This window comes from Mesoplodon densirostris, chromosome 7 (assembly GCF_025265405.1).
Source record: "Mesoplodon densirostris isolate mMesDen1 chromosome 7, mMesDen1 primary haplotype, whole genome shotgun sequence".
Classification (NCBI taxonomy): domain Eukaryota; kingdom Metazoa; phylum Chordata; class Mammalia; order Artiodactyla; family Ziphiidae; genus Mesoplodon; species Mesoplodon densirostris.
This window is the reverse complement of record NC_082667.1, coordinates 88,513,946-88,536,147: the sequence shown is the minus strand read 5'-3', so window position 1 is coordinate 88,536,147 and position 22,202 is coordinate 88,513,946. Positions and strand designations below refer to the sequence as shown.

General features: G+C 48.2%; 1 protein-coding gene and 1 non-coding gene across 2 annotated transcripts in view; both read right to left on the bottom strand.

Annotated features, from left to right (window-relative positions):
• LOC132493280 (forkhead-associated domain-containing protein 1-like) overlaps positions 1-22,202 on the bottom strand; it is a 111,062-nt gene that overhangs the window by 8,208 nt on the left and 80,652 nt on the right. The window contains exons 11-14 of the mRNA XM_060103637.1: positions 20,876-20,983; positions 16,412-16,564; positions 15,364-15,559; positions 3,750-3,874 (exon numbers count right to left, since the gene is read on the bottom strand). Of these exons, the coding sequence (XP_059959620.1) occupies positions 3,750-3,874; positions 15,364-15,559; positions 16,412-16,564; positions 20,876-20,983 (582 nt within the window). The remainder of the gene's footprint in view (positions 1-3,749; positions 3,875-15,363; positions 15,560-16,411; positions 16,565-20,875; positions 20,984-22,202) is intronic.
• Positions 7,969-8,075, bottom strand: LOC132494555 (U6 spliceosomal RNA). The gene has a single exon (XR_009533131.1). It is a non-coding gene; the product is annotated as a U6 spliceosomal RNA (small nuclear RNA).

Genomic DNA, 22,202 nt, shown 5'->3' with positions numbered 1-22,202 from the left:
TGTTTGCAGATGACATGATACTATACATAGAGAATCCTAAAGATGCTACCAGAAAACTACTAGAGCTAATCAATGAATTTGGTAAAGTAGCAGGATACAAAATTAATGCAAAGAAATCTCTGGCATTCCTGTACACTAATGATGAAAAATCTGAAAATGAAATCAAGAAAACACTCCCATTTACCATTGCAACAAAAAGAATAAAATATCTAGGAATAAACCTACCTAAGGAGACAAAAGACCTGTATGCAGAAAATTATAAGACACTGATGAAAAAAATTAAAGATGATACAAATAGATGGAGAGATATACCATGCTCCTGGATTAGAAGAATCAATACTGTGAAAATGACTCTACTACACAAAGCAATCTACAGATTCAATGCAATCCCTATCAAACTACCACTGGCATTTTTCACAGAACTAGAACAAAAAATTTCAAAATTTGTTTGGAAAAACAAAAGACCCCGAATAGCCAAAGCAATCTTGAGAACGAAAAATGGAGCTGGAGGAATCAGGCTCCCTGACTTCAGACTATACTACAAAGCTACAGTAATCAAGACAGTGTGGTACTGGGATAAAAACAGAAAGATAGATCAGTGGAACAGGATAGAAAGCCCAGAGATAAACCCACGCACATATGGTCACCTTATCTTTGATAAAGGAGGCAGGAATGTACAGTGGAGAAAGGACAGCCTCTTCAATAAGTGGTGCTGGGAAAACTGGACAGGGACATGTAAAAGTATGAGATTAGATCATTCCCTAACACCATACACAAAACTAAGCTCAAAATGGATTAAAGACCTAAATGTAAGGCCAGACACTATCAAACTCTTAGAGGAAAACATAGGCAGAACACTCTATGACATAAATCACAGCAAGATCCTTTTGGACCCACCTCCTAGAGAAATGGAAATAAAAACAAAGATAAACAAATGGGACCTAATGAAACTTCAAAGCTTTTGCACAGCAAAGGAAACCATAAACAAGACCAAAAGACAACCCTCAGAATGGGAGAAAATATTTGCAAATGAAGCAACTGACAAAGGATTAATCTCCAAAATTTATAAACAGCTCATGCAGCTCAATAGCAAAAAAACAAACAACCCAATCCAAAAATGGGCAGAAGACTTAAATAGGCATTTCTACAAAGAAGATATACAGACTGCCAACAAACACATGAAAGAATGCTCAACATCATTAATCATTAGAGAAATGCAAATCAAAACTACAATGAGATATCATCTGACACCAGTCAGAATGGCCATCATCAAGAAATCTGGAAAAATAAATGCTGGAGAGGGTGTGGAGAAAAGGGAACACTCTTGCACTGCTGGTGGGAATGTGAATTGGTACAGCCACTATGGAGAACAGTATGGAGGTTCCTTAAAAAACTACAAATAGAACTACCATATGACCCAGCAATCCCACTACTGGGCATATACCCTGAGAAAACCATAATTCAAAAAGAGACATGTACCAAAATGTTCATTGCAGCTCTATTCACAATAGCCTGGAGATGAAAACAACCTAAGTGTCCATCATCGGATGAATGGATAAAGAAGATGTGGCACATATATACAATGGAATATTACTCAGCCATAAAAAGAAACGAAACTGAGCTATTTGTAATGAGGTGGATAGACCTAGAGTCTGTCATACAGAGTGAAGTAAGTCAGAAAGAGAAAGACAAATACCGTATGCTAACACATATATATGGAATTAAAAAAAAAATGTCATGAAGAACCTAGGGGTAAAACGGGAATAAAGACACAGACCTACTTGAGAATGGACTTGAGGATATGGGGAGGGGGAAGGGTAAGCTGTGACAAAGCAAAAGAGAGGCATGGACATATATACACTACCAAACGTAAGGTAGATAGCTAGTGGGAAGCAGCCGCATAGAACAGGGAGATCAGCTCGGTGCTTTGTGACCGCCTGGAGGGGTGGGATGGGGAGGGTGGGAGGGAGGGAGATGCATGAGGGAAGGGATGTGGGAACAGATGTATATGTATGACTGATTCACTTCGTTATAAAGAAGAAACTAATAAAAAAATAAATAAACAAAAACAAAACAACTACAAAAATATAAAGGCCCCCAAAGTAACTGTGATAGATAAGAGTGGACATATTTGTCTATGTATCTATGGAGATGAGAATAAAAGAGGGTATCTGAAGATGACAATAAACCGGGCAGATCTGCTGCAAAAAGAACCTGAGATGCTGCTCAGTGTCTTCAGCTACCCTGAGCTGCATCCTCTGTACCTCTCCAGACGCCCCCTCTTTTCCTGAGGGGAGGGTCACTAAGGAAGAGCCTGGGCTACAGGATCCAAGCACACAGTCCCCACCCGGTCTCTGCAGGCTAGCAGACACACCACCAGGGACACACCCCTGGTGTGTCTTCAATCATTATTCTGTGACCTTGGGTGAGGTACTTGACCTCCTGAAGCCTTAATTTTTCTTATCTCTTAAATGGGGACAAGAATAGTAACTATGACACAAGGCTGCTACGATGGTTCAATGACATAAGGCATGGAGCCGGCTGAGCTCAACGCCTGGCACACAGTAAGCAGTTCACAGATGTCAGCTATTCTTCCTCCTGCTCTTTCGTTTAATTACTGCCAATCTTGGAGGATTGAGAGTTGGGAGGTTTCCTGCTCTGTGGTGTCAGTGGTGGGATGAGGGCTTGTTGCCAAGGGGAAGGTCAATCTTGGAAGCAGGACCATCAGGACGTGAGATCCAGCTGAGCTCCCCACCTGGAGACGGTCCCTCTACTCCCAGCCTCAGAGAAGGAAGGTTCGATTTTATCAGGAAAACCAACACGTTTCTGAAGACTCACACCTCTAGACGTGTGAGCAAATGTCTAGAAAAATTGTAGGAGAAAATGCTGGTACAGAGAGGATGGCTTTATTATGTTTTCCAAAAGCTGGTTTAGACCAGCTGCCACAGCAAGCCACGCTGACCTGAGCTGTCCATTGTCATGTGTCAGTCAAACACCCGATCAAACATCCATTTAGGATACAGGGCACCTTCAACCTAACAATCAAATTACTTCTGAAAATCCTGGCAAATACAAACTATGCTCCCTAAGAAAGGAAGGTTGTCTTGGATAATACTCTTTAAATACTGTTTGACAATAATAACTATCATCTATTAAAGTGCTCGCTATGAGCTAGGCACTGGGATAAGCACTTTACATAATGATCTCCTTTAATTTTTCCATCCTCATTTTACAGAAGGGAAATGAAGTCCCAGAAAGGTTAGGAGCCTGCCCAAGGTCACAGAGCTTGCAGAGCTGGGATTAGGACACAGGTCTCTGATTCTAGAACTTGTGTCTTCTTAATCATCATGGCTCCCTTTGGCTGCCCTTTATGTGTTCATGTTTTTCAGTTTATAGCAAAAAGCAAATGTTAGGCAAGCTCATGACATAATGTTGTACATAAGCTTGTTGGATATTTTCTGCAGAATATAACATGTGATGTGAAAAGGAGGGCCCAGAGATTGACCTGGCCAACATCAGTGCAATGCTATATCATGCTGTACGTGATGGGAAGCCGCCTTTCTATTCAAACATTGGATCGCTGGTACGGCCAGGCACCGATCAGTCCATACAGGTGCCAGCCCATCAGGGAGGACCTGACCTCGAACCAATGATGTATACAGTGGTGCCAGGGCACACAGCTAGTGTCTGTCCTCATGCCCACCCTCCCCACGTGTCAGTCAGTGCAGAAACAAAGTTTCTTTGGTTACCGTTCGGATCTCTACTCTTGAAAAAGTTGGCAAGTCAGGTTTTACATCCAATATTTTCTGAACATGTTTTTCCATCCCGAGGGTCTTTAAGTCTAGAAATGATCGATCCATGTGGTCCTTATGATCTATAAAAGAAATAATTTACATTCAAAAGAAAGGCTCAGGAAGAAGTTACTGCATGTAAAAGTCACAGCTGCTATTTACTGGACACTTACCACAGGCCAGTACTAATTAGCTCACCATCCTCCCGTGGCAGGTGAGGCATCGAGGCCCAGAGAGGTGACATGACTTGTCCAAGGCCACACAGCTCAGATGAGGCTGCAGCCTCCCAGGGCAGGGGCACTGAGGGGGAACCTTCGGCCACAGGTGTGAGGATGGACTTGAACCCAGGCTTCTGTGTCCTAGCCCAGGGCTCCACCCAGCAGCAATCTTGGTTTCTTGAAAGCCCTATTCCCTCTAAACAGGGTATTTATCCTGGGAAGTTCCCCAAGGTTGGTCCTTGCACACCATCCGTCTATGAAAAAGTCCCAGGGGAGGTGCCATCATTCACCTGGTGTGATCACTGCTTGGCTGAGGCCTCACTGGGAGTGGGCACGCGTGGGTATGCAGAGTTGGAGGGGATGGCGTGTCAGAATGGAAGATGTGGTTGGGTGAATGATGCCTCCCCCCCAAAGATGTCTGGGTCCTAATCCTTAGAGCTTATGAACATTACCTAACAGGGCAGAAGGACCTTTGCAGATGTGATGAAGGTAAGCATCTTGAGATGCGGGCTTATCCTGGATTAGCTGGGGGGACCCAATATAGGCGCATGGGTTCTTACAAGAAGCAGACACAGGGAGTCTGACTACAGACAGACAGAGACGGTGATGTGACAGAAGCAGAGAGTTGAAGGTGCTCCTCTGCCGTGAGCCAAGGAAAGTGGGGAATTTTTATTTCCTCGCCTTTTCCAGTCTAGAGACTAGAAAAGGCAAGGAAACGGATTCTTTCCTAGAGCCTCCAGAAGGAACCAGCCCCTTGCATTTACCTTAGCGAAACTGATTTTGGACCTTTGGCCTCCAGAACTGTAAAGAATAAATATGAGTTGTGTTAAGCCCCTCAGTTTGTGGTAATTTGTTAGAACAGCCATAGGAAACTAATATGGGGGGTGAAGGCAGGAGGTAGGATGAGAGGTGGGGAAATGCAGTGCATGTTCTGGAAGAGCTTAATTGGGGTAGAGCAGATGATGGGGGAGGGGAGGAGTAGAGGGAAGAGTCGCGATGGAAAGCTGAGCTCAGTTTGTGGCCAGCCTAGAACCGTAGCCTAAAGAGTATAAACTTGATTTAAACATCACTGAAATGTCACGAGTGTGACCTGTGTGCCCGGCCCTCTGCCAAGCAATCAACGCATCACCCCACTGTACTGTCCCGCCATCGCCTCCTTTTACACATGAGGCAGTCGGGCTCTGAGACGTGTGGCTGCTGGACGCCACACAGCTGGCACATGGCTGAGCCAGGGCTTGGGATCACAGTGGTGTGACTCCAGGGTCTGAGTCACTGCTGTTTCAGCTTCTGATGGAGCAGTGAGTTGGCTTAATGAAGGGTGATTTTTTTTTTCAGAACAATAACCGGGATGTATTAGAGACGAAGGAGCCGGCAGCATCCCTCAGCTGCAGCATTCTCGACGTGTTGGGCTGGACAGTCCTCGCTGTGGGAGCCGTCCTGGGCACCGTAGGATGTTTAGCAGCATCCCTGGCCTCCACCTACTGGCTGCCAGGAGCATCACCCACCCAAGCTGTAATTATCAAAGATGAGAGGGTTTCAAGAAAGCAAACCGAGAGGGTTGGGTAGGCCAGAGAGAACATGGCGGGGGGAGGAAGCTGGGGCTTCAGTGCAGGGGGGGCCACGTCAGTTGCCAAGGAGGCAAAGACAATGTGGGAAGTTGGTGGTGAGCACACAGGGTGTAATGCACTTCAAGGTCTTAGTGGGACAGGAGTACAAGCAGTAGAAAAGGAGCTAAAGAAGCAGTGGTCCCAGTGAAGATGCACCAGCTTGAAGCGCATGTTTGATGACGAAGGAGAAAGATGGAGTGGGAGGCTGTAGACACTGAAGAAGGAGGTCGTGATTCAGGAGCTTGTGCACAAGGTGGTCTGGGAGGGAGAGAGAAGGGGAGACTCAGGGAGGGAAGAGCTGCATTTGGAAAGAGAACATAGTGAGGGAAGATGGAGGGAAAGGAGGAAAGGTGGGTGCGGAGAGAGACAGGAGGAGAGCTGAACCGGCTCGTGCCTGGGCCCTTGACCTCTGACAATGCCACTTGCTGAGAATTTCCAGCTTGGAAGAGTGAGAATAATAATATTATAATAATAGCTATTCAGTATTAACCACTTGCCGTGTGCCAGGCACCATGCCAGAAGTTTACCACGTGATATTTTCTGAGCATTACAAACAGCCCAGCAAGGAAATGTGTTTGCATTTATAGGTGAGACACAGACGCCCAGCAAGGTTCAGCTATGGAGCTGGTAAGCAGTAGGATCAGAATTCAGACCTAGGTCTGTCATTCTCTTTTCAGAGAGACTAGAGGCTGGAGAGTGAAGGGCTGGGCTGGCTGATGTGAAGGGTGCGTGAGGAGAGGGGCGCTGGGCGGATCCCGAGATGGCAGAGATGGTGATGCGGACTTGGGCTGTAGGAAAGAGGGATTTTCTTCTTTGGGAGAAGAAGCAATTCTTGATTATAGTTCTGGATACAAAGGTTACACATGCCTGTTACACAAATCCAAACAGGTCAGAAACCCATAAAGTGGAAAGTGTCCCCCCGCTGTATCCTCAGTGGCCGGCACACAGTAGGGCTGCAATAAATAGTTGTTGAACGAATGAGTGAAAGTCAAGGCTCACGCAGTCTCATCATGCTGGGATAATACTCTCAACACTTTTATGTCTTTTCCTCCAGATTTCTCCTGTGGTCGGATATTGGCATTTGAAAAAAAAAAAAAGAAAACAAAGGGGAGAACACTGTGCATATTGTATTACAACTTTCTTTTTTTTCACATAAAAATACTGCGTATCTTGGATATCTGAGAAAGAGCGATTTTCTACGTATGCAGGGAATCCTTTTATTTGCAACAAAGTCTTGCAGAAATAGACACAATCAACTGAGCTTGCAAAGATAAATGTAAAAAGTCCTTTCTTTCCCTTATCAAAAGAAGCTGAGAAACCAGGCAGGACGAGAGGGGAGCTAACTTTTAAGGTCCTCCTTAGATGTTTCCTGTCTTCCAGTGGGACCACACAGTAATCCTTCACCAATCAGATTTTTTTTTTTTTTTAGGTCACAGCTTTTTTATTTTTTAATTGAGATATAGTCAATGTAAAATATTGTATGTTTCAGGTGTACAACATAGTGATTCACAATTTTTAAAGGTTATATTCCATTTATAGTTATTATAAAATATTGGCTATGGGCTTCCCTGGTGGCGCAGTGGTTGAGAGTCTGCCTGCTAATGCAGGGGACACGGGTTCGGGCCCTGGTCTGGGAGGATCCCAAATGCCGCGGAGCGACTAGGCCTGTGAGCCACAACTACTGAGCCTGCGCGTCTGGAGCCTGTGCTCCGCAATGAGAGAGGCCGCGATAGTGAGAGGCCAGCGCACCACAATGAGGAGTGGTCCCCGCTTGCCACAACTAGAGAAAGCCCTCGCACAGAAACGAAGACCCAAGACAGCCAAAAAAATAAATAAATAAACAAATGTGGGGTTTAAAAAAAAAAAAGAAAATAATTTTTAAAAAATTAGGGGGCCTCCCTGGTGGCGCAAGTGGTTGAGAGTCCGCCTGCCGATGCAGGGGATACGGGTTCGTGCCCCGGTCTGGGAGGATCCCATATGCCGCGGAGCGGCTGGGCCCGTGAGCCATGGCCGCTGAGCCTGCGCGTCCGGAGCCTGCGCGTCCGGAGCCTGTGCTCCGCAACGGGGGAGGCCACAACAGTGAGAGGCCCGCATACCGCAAAAAAAAAAAAAAAAAAAAAAAAATTAGGAAAAACTGAAATTAAAAAAATATATATTGGCTATATTCCCTGTGCTGTAAAATATATCATTGTAGCTTATTTATTTTATACATAGTAGTTTGTACCTCTTTTTTTTAAATTGGAGTATAGCTGCTTTACGATATTGTGTTAGTTTCTACTGTACAGCAACGTGAATCAGCTCTATGTATTCATATATCCCCTCTTTTTTGAATTTCCTTCCCATTCCGGTCACAAAAGGGTGGAACGCTTCATGAATTTCCGTGTCATCCTTGCACAGGGGCCATGTTAATCTTCTGTGTATTGTTCTGATTTTAGTATATGTGCTGCTGAAGTGAGCACAGAAGTTTGTTCCTCTTATTTCCCTACCTCTAACTTGTCCCTCCCCCTTTCCCGCTCCCCACTGGTAACCACTAGTTTGTTTTCTATATCTGTGAGTCTATTTCTTTTTTTTGTTATATTCACTAGTTTTATTTTTTAGATTCCACATAAAAGTGGTATCATACAGTATTTATCTTTCTCTGTATGACTTATTTCACTAAGCATAGTACCCTCCAAGTCCATCCATGTTGCTGCAAATGGCAAAATTGCATTCTTTTTTATGGCTGAGTAGTATTCCACTGCATATATATATATATATCCATATATATATATATCACATCTATTTTTTGGGGGGGGCCACACCATGCAGCTTGTGGGATCTTAGTTCCCCAACCAGGGACTGAACCTGGGCCGTAGCAGTGAAAGCGTCAACTCCTATCCACCGGACCGCCAGGGAATTCCCTACTGCATCTTCTTTATCCACTCATCTGTTGATGGGCACTTAGGTTGCTTTCATGTCTTGGCTATCGTAAATAATGCTGCTATGAACATTGGGGTGCATGTATCTTTTTGAATTAGTGTTTTCCATTTTAGGGGAATAAATACCCAGGAGTGGAATTGCTGAATATGTGGTAGTTCTATTTTTAGTGTTTTGAGAAACCTTCAAACTGTTTTCCGTAGTGGCCACACCAATTTACATTTCCACCAACAGTGTACAAGGGTTCCCTTTTCTCCATATCCTCGCCAACACTTGTTATTTGTGTTCTTTTTGGTGACGGCCATTCTGACAGGTGTTAGGTGATATCTTAACCAATCAGATCTTTAGTAGTGACCCCAATCTCCTGGGCTGCTCATGACATGATCCAACAATAGTTACTCAACCTGGATTTCCCTGAGGGATTTATTCCAGGATTTTACAGACCTAGCTCGTTACGTGCGTTTTATCCCTTAGGACAATATTTTAAAAGGCAGGTAGTATGGTGGTTCAGAGCAGGGGCTTTGAGGTCAGAGGGACCTGGATGGAGTCCCAGCTTTACCACTCGGCAGCTAGGAAATGCAGCCCATTGTCAAGAGCCGAGGAAGAAGGCCTGGGAAGAGAACTGAGTGCTCACGGCTAAGAAAATCTGACTAGCTGTCAAATAGAGATGCGGCAGGGGTCACAGGTAAAGGCACCTCGGCGTGAGTAAATCAAGCTGCCCTACCTGTGCGCATACCCATCTGCTTGCCATCCACATTTAGTTCACATTCAATCAACAAGTATTCAAGGCTGATGCGGATGGCAGCTACCGTTTCCTAAGGCTTATGTGTGACCCTATGATTTGGGTACCACGTCGTTTAATTCTCACAACTACCTGGTGAGATCTTAACCCCATTTTATAACCAAGTAAACAGAGGCACACAGAAGTCGAGACCTGCTCACACAGTGAGTAAGCGCACACTTGATAGTCACACCTTAGTAGCTGGTCTCCAAAGCCTGAACTCAGACTTATTCGCTCTAATGCAAATGGGGCTTTGCTGGGGCGAGGCCCGCGGTGCGCATCAGACACCCTTCACTCCAGGGAATGAAACTCTCAGGTTTGTCTCTGTTCAAGTTAACGACAGAACCTGTCCTCTAGGAACTGGGCATGTACCTGGTACCCCTCTGGATCTTCAGAGAGCATGTGGGGTCACAGAAAAAACACAAGTGCTAGGATCACAACGACCTCAGTTTGAGTCCTGACCCTACCATGTACCAGCTGTGTGACTTTGAGCAAGTTTCTTAATGTTATTGATACTCAGTTTCCTTACTTGCAAAATAAAGACGACAATAGTACCTGGCTCATTGGGCTGTTGGAAGATGAAAGTACACAGTACATGTAAAACAACTAACACAGTGACAAGTACCCAGGAGGAGTTAAACAAACCATCGTTCCTACCCTCCTCTTAGGAACTGTGAACACAGAAGGCTCTTAGGACTGTTTGTGTATGGTGATGAGTGACTGGGGGATCCCCTGCTGGCCTCAGTAATGGGAAGTACCTTGAATCACTTATCATGGTGGACTAACACATAAAAAGTTTTTGAGCCAGCTTCTTTTTTTTTTTTTTTTTTTTTTTTTTGCGGTACATGGGCCTCTCACTGTTGTGGCCTCTCTCATTGCGGAGCACAGGCTCCGGATGCACAGGCTCAGCGGCCATGGCTCACGGGCCCAGCTGCTCCACGGCATGTGGGATCTTCCCGGACCGGGGCACGAACCCGTGTCCCCTGCATCGGCAGGCGGACTCTCAACCACTGCGCCACCAGGGAAGCCCCTGATGGCTTAATTTCGCAACCCATGTTTCTTTACGGGAATGTATGACTAGATTTAGAGACAGAGGCTTCAGTGACTCCTGAAGCCTGGGGAGGGGACAGTGCACACATTGCTTGGCCCTGCTATTACTAGGATAGAGATCATGGTCTTTCCTTGTTTTAGTTCTGATTTTGAAGAACAGCTAGAACTGTGGGCCACATCTCTCTTGGTTTCATGCACACTCAGACTCTGCCATGATTACAACGACAGTAATACAGGGGTTGGGGAGGGGTTGGGTTGCCGGGAGAAATGCAGCGCCCCTGTTCTCTATGCTATCTGTGAGGGGCAGGCACTTACAGAAAAGTTAATCTTGATTTTGCCTTTTTTTTTTTAATACTTTTTTTTTCTTAAACCCCACATTTGTTTATTTATTTATTTTTTTGGCTGTCTTGGGTCTTTGTTTCTGTGAGAGGGCTTTCTCTAGTTGCGGCAAGCAGGGGCCACTCTTCATCGCGGTGCGCAGGCCTCTCACTATCGCGGCCTCTCGTTGCGGAGCACAGGCTCCAGACGCGCAGGCTCAGTAGTTGTGGCTCACGGGCCTAGCTGCTCCGCGGCATGTGGGATCCTCCCAGACCAGGGCTCGAACCCGTGTCCCATGCATTAGCAGGCAGACTCCCAACCACTGTGCCACCAGAGAAGCCTTGCCTTTCTTTTTAAACACGTTTAAAAGAAATTCACACCACCTTCTAGATTACCTTAGAGATATCCTGGCTGGGGTTGCTTAATCACCAGAGTTGAAAATCACTCCTCTATTCTCATTCATTATTGTAAGAATGTCAAATTTGCGCAGCCTCTCTGGAGAGCGCTTTGGCAAGTAGTATCAAGGATAAATGTTGGTGTGGCCCTGGGCTCTCCCTTCTCATTCAATACTTTCTTCCTAGTGATACCATTCACCCATATGGCTTTAATCACCATCCATCCATCCACCCGTCCATCCATCCCATCTGACTAAGCACCCGCTATGTGGCACATGTTCTTCTGGGTTCCGGGGCCACATCACTGATACGGTTGGATATCCAGGGTGACAGCTGCGTCCTTGGCACCTCACTTTGGATGTCTACAGGCACCTCACACTCATCTTCCCTCTCAAACCTGGTCCTCCTGTGGCATTCCTTACTCTGGATTTTAGTGAAGGAACCACATCTGTACTTTTAACACAAGCCAGAAACCTGGAGATCTGTAGCCCCCTTTCTCTCCATCACTTGCCTTCTAGCCATATCTAACTCCATCACTGAGGCCTTCTGATTCATCTCTTAAAATCCCCTGGAATCTTCTCTCTTGCTCCGTCCCCTCCATTGCCACAGTGAGGGCCACCATCGTGTCTTGTGACAGCCTCCTAACTGCTCTCCCGGGGTTCTGTGCTGGCCACCTTCCTGTACGTTTTCCACTCGTGGCCAAGATGACTGTCTCCAAATGCAAGCCTGTTCCATCAGTTCCTTACTTAAAACCTTTCGTGGGCTTCTCTCTGCTCTCAGGTTAAAGCAGAGCTTCTTACCAGGGCTCTGCAAGCCCCCGGCCACACCATGATACAGCCCCTGTGGACCTCCTTCACCAGTCCCTGCCTTCCGCCTCCTTTTCTTTTAGCCCCATGAGTTCTCCATGCTTCCTGCGATCCCACCACGCTGCTCCCTCCACCCAGAATGCCCTCCCCTCCCCTCTTTGGCAAATAACTCCTATGCACCCTGCAGTTGCCCTGCCGTCCCTGACCAGGTCAGAGCCCTGCACTTCTCCTTCAAAGCAACTGTCATGAATAAAGTTTTACATGTGAGTGATTTTTCAGTTAATGCCCCACCCTATTCCTCCCTGAGACCCTAAGATCTACAAGCGCAGGGAGAGTGCCTGTTAGTTCCCCAATATTTTATAATGAAAGATTTCAAATGTACAGTGAAGAGGGAGGAATTTTACAGCCAACATCCATATACCCCATAACCTGAATTCTACCTGTTTCTGACCCCATTATGTTTCCAACCTGCACTGTGCCTGGTATCTAGGAGGCCTGCGATAAATCTTTGTTGAATGAAAGTGGTTCATATCCTTCCACATCTAGGATGATAAAGATAAGACGAACAGGTATGTGTGAATAATATTTATGTCAGCCTCATCTATTAAGTGTGAAAAACTGGAAGCAACTTAAATGCCCATTATAGAGGACTGGCTAAATAAATTACGGTACACCCTTCAGAATGGGGTTCCTTGCCATCAGTGACAGCGATGATGTAGATCTGTGTGTATTGACATGGAAGGGTGCTCCAGATGTACTGTTAGGAATGAAACTAAAGGAATTTGGGTATAATATGACATTATTCTTTTGTAAAGTTAAAAAATCAATACACGTGTATAGGTAGTGCCTATTTTATGCCAGGTACTATTTTAAGTACTTTACATGTATCAATGCATTTTAATCCTCACAAAAATCCTAAGGGGTGAGTATTCCCTATTATCCCCATTTTACAGGTAAAGAAACAGGCACAGAGAGGGGAAGTAACTTGCCTAGAATCACACAGCTCTTTCCATGGGAAAATGCCCTGGAAGTTCCACACAAAATATGATAGTAGTGACGATACCAAACGCTAGCGTGCATGTGAAGCAACAGGAACTCTCATTCATTGTTGGCGGGAACGCAAAACAGCCACTTTGGAAAAGAGTTTTGTGGTTTTCTTAAAAACTAAACGTACTCTACGGACTTCCCTGGTGGCCTAGTGGTTAAGAATCCGCCCGCCAATGCAAGGGACACAGGTCCAAGCCCTGGTCTGGGAAGATCCCACATGCCACGGAGCAACTAAGCCTGTGTGCCACAACTACTGAGCCTGTGCTCTAGAGCCCGTGAGCCACAACTACTGAGCCCGTGTGCCACAACTACTGAAGCCTTCGCACTTAGAGCCCATGCAATGCAACAAGAGAAGCCACTGCAATGAGAAGCCCGTGCACCACAAGGAAGAGTAGCCCCCGCTTGCCGTAACTAGAGAAAGCCCGTGCGCAGCAATGAAGACCCAACGCAGCCAAAAATAAATAAAATAAAATAAATTAATTAAAAAAAAAACCTAAATGTACTCTAACCACACGATTCAGCAACCGCGCCCTTGGTATTTACTCAAAGAAGTTGAAAACATGTCCACAGAAAACCCTGCATGTGGACGTTTATGGCAGCTTTATTCATAACTGCCAAAACTTGGAAGCCACCAGGATGTCCTTCAGTAGGTGAATGGATAATGGAATATTACTGGGCACTTAAAAAGAAAAAAAGAGCTATCAAGCCAAGAAAAGACTTGGAGGAAATGAAAATGCATATTACTAAATAAAAGAAACTAATCTGAAAAGTTGTATGATTCCAACTACATGATATCCTGGAAAAGGCAAAAACTATGGTGATGGTAAAAAGATCTGTGGTTGCCAGGGGCTGCGGGGGGGCTGGGAGGGAGCACAGAGGATGTTCAGAGCAGTGAAACTATTCTTTTTTTGAGGGGGGGGGATAGGTTCTTTAATTTGGAATAAAAATGTCCAGTTTTGAAAAGAAAAGACGTTATCTTAAAAACTTAAGTCCTCAAACCACAGGTTTCCCCATGACGAGTTGAATTCCTGAACACTGCAGAGGGATTACTGGAGATGTTGATTACTTAAGGCACTAATAGGAAGGCACTGAAGAACAGCAGGGCCAGGCTTCAATCAGACAAACATGCGCTGCCATGGAGGAATTGCATAGGCTGGCTTTGAAGTTGGCTTCTCCTTTGCTTCTTTTTATTTTGTTAAACTTGTAGCTTTACTTTCCTCAATTTCTAGAATATCAGTTTCTAGATATTTGGGTTTATGGGTTATCATCATTTTGCTTTATTACCACGTCCCTGATCTGTAACTTCACCCACCCCACTTCCCCTCTATGGACTCCACAGGTGGCTTTTAATGAATTCTGCGTACTTTCTGTTACTGTGTAGTTACAGAGTGACCTGAGAAGTGAAACTCATAAATCGAGTTGACCTAATACCAGGGCTTTGTGCACAGAATCCACCAATCTGCTCAGAGATGGCCTGATCTGAACCACATCCCCCGCCGTGCTCCCTGGCTTCTGCTTAGGGCAGTAGATTTGGGATCAAAGGCACCTTCAGGACTGGACCATCTTCCCGGTGGAGCATCGTGACTTACAGGGCCTCTGGGTCCTCCCCGGGGTGGGCCTCATTATTGGTGGACCTGCTGGTCTCAGGACTTAATGAAGCTCAGGTTGTTGATGTCTCATCGCAGAAAGAATTCAGTGAGAGACAAAGTGATAGGTAAGACATGGACTTATTTAGAGAGAAACACACTCCACAGACAGAGCGTGGGCCATCTCAGAAGGCGAGAAAGGCCAGGGCAGTGAAACGATTCTGTATGATATTATAATGGTGGATACATGTCATCACACATTTGTCCAAGTCCAAACCCATAGGATGTACAACACCAAGAGTGACCCCTACACAGCACTGTAAATCAACTACACTCCAATAAAATTAAAATGAAAAAGAGTGAACCCTAATATAAACCATGGACTTTGGGTGATTAGGGTGTGTCAATGTAGGTTCATCAGTCCTGACAACTGTACCTCTCTGGTGCTGATGCTGATAAATGGGGGAGGCTGTGTATGAGTGGGGACAGGGGGTACCTGGGAAATCTCTGTATCATCCTCTCAATTTTGCCATGAACATAAAACTGCTCTAAAAAACGTCTCTACTCTATATATGTATATATATGGTTACTTCTGAGAGAGAAGATTTAGCATAATTTCGATTTTTCCTTTTGCCACTGTCACGTCTCATTTTTCTCCAGTAATCACGTCTCACTTGTGTACTTTTTTCCAGAAACACTGCTTCTCAAGTGGTGAAGCAAAGTGAAGTCTGGAGAAGGGAACACTTGGCCACATACCTAAGAAGCCTCCCTCAACAGATGTCCCATCGTGATCAGATTCAACGCAATATTTCAGTCATGTAACTATGTGAGAAAAGAGTTTCAATCACCTTTGTCGGAGCTGGAGAACTGGATCCCCACCTCGTGGAGGAGATGCTCCGTTTCCTCCAGCCAGGACAGTGACAGGCGCAAGATGTCCAGTGCCACCTTCTGGAGCCCTGAGACAGGTGGGCTCACCTGCAGGTGCTGTAGGAGGTCGACCTCCTTCTTCAGGTCATTGCTAGAGCAAGACATTGTCATGCATGCCTGGAAAGAGATGAGGTCGTGAGGAGCCCGGGCACCATCGCCAGAAATACCACCTGACGGTTGTGACCCACACAGAGCAGTGTTCTTGACGGGCCCGTGAAGCAGGCAGAGCCCTGTGTTGGCCGCCCTGTGACGGCCCAGTTCTACTTCCCTTTTTCGGGGGGCGGAAGGAAGGAGGCAGCTTTTATTTCACGTGCACACTAATTGGGACTCTGGATGGACAAATAGACCCTTTGTTTAGGTATAGGCAATTCCAAAGCCAAATTGCCAAGGACGATTTGGCTGAAAGGAGAAGCAAATTTGGTTACAGAATTCCTGCTGAGATCAACACACAAGCTGGTCATAAAGTGCGGTTTCCTGATTTGAAAGAGTGCTGACAAGCCAACATTTGCCCAGACTCCCCAAATAGTAGCTGCATATTTCCAGAGAAAGCAGAAGCAGCTGCCTGATGTGATAAGCTGGATCCCTGCGTGGGGGCCATGAAGTGGGGGCTCTGCCAGACCCTCTGGTCCAATAAGGGTAAGAGCAGCCTTCCACTGCTGGGACAGAAAAGAAGACTGCAAATAAAGAGCAGAATGTTTCTTTGGTTTCTCTGGAAATAACACGGGGCTGTTTTTTTTCCCCCGGGGTCTGGGGCCTCCCAAAGGCAGTACTTGGAGTGTGTCGGGCAGCTTCTCCTTGGCCACACCAAGTTCACCTGGGAGGCATTTCTGGAGGTCCTTTGTTTTCTGAGCTCAAACAGATTTCTCCAACAAGAGAAAAGGTGGACTAAAAGCAGAGCTGGACAATTTCCTGAACAAGGAGCACAAAAATGAGACACAGGGGACATTTGAGGAATGGAGAAGGGGGCACCTGGCAACTCTCTAAGGATGTCTTCAGCTTCTTGATGTTCTGGGTGATTTCCTCCTCTTTGCAGCTGCTGAGCTGGGTCTCCTTCTGCAGGGTCCGCTTTTGCTGCCAAACGTTGCTATTGTCCTCTGTGACCCTGGTGCTCTTTTCTAGTAACTGGTGAGAAAAAGAAAAAAAAAAGATTTAAAATGCAGGGTGGTGGGCTTCCCTGGTGGCGCAGTGGTTGAGAGTCCGCCTGCCGATGCAGGGGACACGGGTTCGTGCCCCGATCCCGGAAGATCCCACATGCCGCGGAGCGGCTGGGCCCGCGAGCCATGGCCGCGGAGCCTGTGTGTCCGGAGCCTGTGCTCCGCAACGGGAGAGGCCACAGCAGTGAGAGGCCCGCGTACAGTAAAAAAAAAAAAAAAAAAAAAAAAAAAAATGCAGGGTGGGGCTTCCCTGGTGGCGCGGTGGTTGGGAGTCTGCCTGCCGATGCAGGGGATGCGGGTTCAAGCCCTGGTCGGGGAAGATCCCACATGCCGCGGAGCAACTGGGCCTGTGAGCCACAACTACTGAGCCTGCGCGTCTGGAGCCTGTGCTCCGCAACAAGAGAGGCCGCGATAGTGAGAGGCCCGTGCACCGCGATGAAGGGTGGCCCCTGCTCGCCGCAACTGGAGAAAGCCCTTGCACAGAAACGAAGACTCAACCCAGCAAAAATAAATAAATAAATAAATTAAAATGCAGGGTGGCTCTGGGGGGAGGGGGCCTGGAGGGCTTCAGCTTAAGCTCGGAGGAGGGAGGTCCTGGCGTGTTTTGGGGATGGCTCTGGAGGGTGGATATTGGCTCTGTCACCGGGGCATGTTTCCCAGGATCAGAGATGCTGTTTTAAGAGCCAAAGGCCTGTCATGTGGCCACGAGTGTGTTCTAGATTCTTCTGCATTCTGGAAGGGATTCATCACGCTGAGCCTGATGCTTTGGGCTCCTAAAAAGGAGGTCGTCCGAGAGAAGCCCGTGGTGTGATCTTGTGACCCGCGCGCTGACACCCAGGGTTGGAGAGGATAAACGGAAGGATAATAAGGCATCGTTACAGCCAGAGGCCCACCCTCACTGCCATCTGCCACTTCAGGAGGAACGAGCGAGCGAGGACGCACCGTCCATGCTGAGGCTGCCCCTTTCCTCGCGGGGCTAACGGAGGTTCACCGTGTGGGTCTGCCGACCAGACACAGTCCTGGGTGGTTTAATTTGATTTTCACAGAAACACTGCAAGGGAGTTTACCTGGCTTTTACTTGAAAAGCCAGGAAATCCCAGAAAATCAAAACAAATCTTTATGGTGTAGCAACAGTGTGAAAATTATGTGCCACCAACAAAAAACAGGAACATATGCTCCCAGTGTCTGGAGCCCCGGGTCCCTGAAGGAGAAAGTGGGGAAGAGAGACGAGCCTGCTGATTGGAGACGGGTTTGTCCTGGAACGGTTTCACGTGTCCGCAGGTGGCCTTGAGGACCTGACCTCTGAAAAGCTCCAGCTGCAGCACAAAGAAAGGGAAGGGGATGAGGTGAGTGGCGCAGCTGCAGCTGCAAGGCTGGGGGAGGCGCCTCCATCGCTGGGTCTGGGAGAAATCGGTGAGAAGGCTCTGCACGCCTTTAGTGGTCATTATGGGTAATTAACACCTTCACCTCTCACCGGAAGGGGCAGTGCCCACACAAGAGAGGGGGACAGCAGGTTTTAATGACTTTTCAGGTGTGCCCGCCTAACCTAGCCGACGCACACGGTCAGCACACACACGTCTTGGGCTCTCAGAAGAGCCACTTGCTGCCAATTATCCAGTGGGAAGTCCAGGGCCAGGAGCGCTCTTCCGTAATTGCTACGTTGGCACCAGGCTGTGAGATAAACATTGAGGCTGTCAGCCCGGGTAACTCGTGTCATCAGCAAGGGCGCCTGGGGAGAGGAGGAGGAGCTGCCTGCTGCCGTTTTGTGCCTTAGACCTTGTGTCCTGAAGATGACGTCTCCTGTATTCCTCTCCAGGTCCCCGGAGCCTGGTGCAGCGCCTGGCACACAGCAGGCACTCAATAAACGTTCATCGAATGCTTAGAACAGAAACACCTGTCAAGTCAGATGTTCAAAGTCCTCTCCTTCAGTTCAGCCAGTTTTTACTGAGTGCCTCCCTGATGCTGGTGTCTTCATATTACGGATGATGAAACAACGCAGTTAAATTAAATCAGGGCTTCTAGAATGACGAGTTCAAGATGCCCCAGGCTCATGAGACTTGAACGGCAAAGAAGCCCAAGTTTCTCTGGAAATTTCCCAACGTGATGGCCCTTGGCCTGGGTTTTTGGCTCACTGGCAAAATGTGGTCATGAAAGGCTCTACAACAGAGCCCTGAAGGACCACAAGGGCCACAGAATCAATGAGAACGTGAACAGGTCCTAAGACACAGGAGTCTGCTGCACACCAGGGAGCTCTGGGAAGCCAAGTAGAGGAATTGTGACTCTCCTAAGGACACCTCTGCAGTCATCCTGCCAGAAGCCAGCCGGGTGATTGGAGGGACTCTGGGTCGTCTGCTGGTTTCATGGCCAAGGGAGGGTCCTAGCTCGCCTGAGGAAGAGGTTATGTAGAGGACCCTGTGGGCAATGGCCCGCGTTATCACCAGAGGCGCCCTACAGGACTGCTTGGTGGGGGGTGGGGGTGGGGGTGGGCAGGGACAGGTCCTGCTGGACGGTGGGCTGAGTCCTGTGGTCACTGGCCTGGGGAAGGGCAGGACCTCAGGCCGGGAGCGGGCTGTGGAGACAAGGGGGTGAAGCAGGAAGGCCCAGGCAGTGCAGAGAAGCCTTGTTCGTCCTTTCTCTCTCGAGTCTAGACCTGGAGGAATCTCAGTGTCTCTGAGGGTCTTCCTGGATGACCCCTGGCCAGAGCCATGACCAGGCGCTTGGCAAGTGGCGCAGATCATGCCCTCAAGGCGGGTGTTCGCCGTGGGTGCAGAGTGCCAGCAAGGTGAGGGGTAGCCCAGGTGCACGGAGGGAAGCCCAGGCTGGCGGGCTCTCTGCCTTGCTAAGGGGTCGGCACCCTGCAGGAGAAAGGACACCGGGGGTGATGGTGTGGAAGTTGGTTGAAGAGGCTTTCAAACCTGCCTGAGGGTCAGCATCGTCATTTAACTTGTGGGTGCCTCTGAAGTTCAGCGCGTGGGACAAATTCCGGTCACACTGATGGTCCAGGCTTGGATGCTACCAAACGCAAGGGCTTTGGGAGCTGGGCTGGGTGGGACGGAGGGCTCCTTTGAGGATCGTGGTTCTTAACCTTTTTTGGTGGTTTACAGATCCTTCTGAGCATCCAATGAGTGACGAGGTGGACTCACTCTCCCAGAAAAAGAAAAGCACAAACACATACACGCAAAACGTTCTTGGTCCCCCTGGAGCCGTGGCTGCCAGGAGAGGATGCCTCGTGGAGGGGGTCCAAGATGGGCTGCCCTCGGTGGGCTGTGTTCTGGAGGGCCAGTGCCCCGTCTTGGGTTCTCGTTTGCTCTCCCTTAGCCTTTGGTGAAGGCTCGTTTGCATGTCCTGGCCCTCATGTCTGTGCCACGTGTCAGAGGAAGGGCCACTGGGCCATCTTGGGTCAGAGCCCTGGGAAATGGCCCTCTCCCCACCCTGCCCACCTCCACCTGGCATAAGCTGTGGTATTCTGGGTTTTACTTTATTAAGAAAAGTGGCAGGACTTCCCTGGCGCTCCAGTTGTTAAGACTCCACGCAGCCACTGCAGGGGGCACGGGTTCCATGCCTGGTCGGGGAACTAAAATCCTGCAAGCCACGCGGTTCGGCCAAACAAAACAAACAAACAAACAGAAATGTGGCATTTCCCTGGGGACACTGACTGTAGCATCTGCTTGGGGGCCCAGAGGAAGAAAGATCGCTCTAAATGTCAGGACAAAAAATGTGAAGGAGAGGGCCTCCCTGGTGGCGCAGTGGTTAAGAGTCCGCCTGCCGATGCAGGGGATACGGGTTCGTGCCCCGGTCTGGGAGGATCCCATATGCCGTGGAGCGGCTGGGCCCGTGAGCCATGGCCGCTGGGCCTGCGCATCCGGAGCCTGTGGTCCACAACGGGAGAGGCCACAACAGTGAGAGGCCCACATACCGCAAAAAAGAAAAAAAAAAAAATGTGAAGGAGAAAGTGCTAGAAACACCACCGGGGTCAAGAGCTCAAACCCTTCCCAAGAGGGAACTGCACAGCTGGTTCACTGGGGTGGGCCTTGAGCTGGGACTGGCTGCTTGGTCAGGGTCTCAGGCAACAGCAAACACTGGAGTGGGCAGCTTCCCAGAAGGAAAAGCCTCTTTAGTGAAATCCATGGGGACGCGGAAGCCGCACAAAGCCCTGCCCCTGAGATAAGCGGGTGAACTAAGCCAGGCCGTCTTCCTCCTCATTCATCCCTGCCGGCCGCTTGGGTGCGGGATTCCGTGGAGAGCACGGGCCCGTGAAGGGGCTCTGCAGCACGCCTACCTGACCTACTGCCCTTTCCAAATTGGCTTTAATGAGGTTTGCTCTGTTCCTCATTTCTTTCAGCTGAAGCAATTTCCTTCTGGAATCCTCCCGAAGCTTCTCTTCCACCTGAAAGGATGATGAAAGCATGGGCTTGCTGCTAGTGTGATCATCATGCCCTCTGGGGAAACTCTTCTCGGGGGGTGCTAATGGCAGTGGGGGAGTCCCTGAGGGGTAGGGACAGCTGCAGCCCAGCAGCAGGGGTCACAGGCATGCAAAGGGTAGAGGCAAACTCACAGGGAGTTGCCCCCTACGGGAAAGGGCTGAGCTCTGCACCCGGGGCTCAACTATGTTCTACCGCACACTCCCATCCCAGCTCGGTCCCTAACAAGCCGTACGACACTGGGAAAGTTATTTCACTGCTCTGTGACTCAGTGTCCTCATCTGTCAAATGGGGATGATGATACTAGTATCACTGCATAGAGTTATTGTGGGCATTCAATGTTTGGAATAGTGCTTAAGGGCTCTGTGAGTGTGTTAAGTACTGTTGTAACCTATGAAAGGTGGACGGGAATGTCCGCCGTACAGTCTTCATTCTAATAACTCGTGATGGGTACTTGGAAATGTTATGATTGGGTTTATTATCATAACTGTTTGTCGTTACCACTTTGAGCACACTCACTGGTGGTAACCTCTCTGGAGGCTTGCTAAAGCAATGTCTATTAAGAATTGCAGCCTGCCAAGGAAGGCATTTAAAGTGGAGAAGCTTGCCTACTTTTCCCCCCTTGCTTGGGTAACAGTCAACGCACGGTAAGCTTGGGCGTGCTCCACGCTACCCTTGGCTGGCCAGTGTAGGCCTCGCAGCTGCTCAATTCTTGGATGCACCTGCTGAGCCCTGGGCCCTGGCACTAACAGGAAATGAGGCAAACACTCGTAAATAAATGGAAAGTTTTTGTGCTGAAACAAATTCACAGGCTGTGTTTTTAGGGATCTGAAGAGGGGGAATCACAGGGATGTAATAAAAGACCCAGAAAAGCCCTTAAGAGCTTTCTTCTGAGTAGTGTGGTCCAGTGGAAGAGCCTCTACCCAGCTCCGTTACCTTGGAAAAGTCATCTAAGCTCTCTGGGCCTTAGTTTTCTCCCAGGTCTAAACATGCTCTGACTTCTATTTCAGCAGCCTGTTTCATATGCTGCAAAAGCCAAGTCCAGCTTTGGACTCTGCCCCTTTTAGTGTTCTGCATGAACAGCCCCCGTTCCTGTCCCCAAGCCTCAGAGTCACCTTCAGCAGCCGCCCTGCTCCCTCTCTCACACTCGGGGGTCTCACGCCTGTCCTCCAACCCTGTCAAATG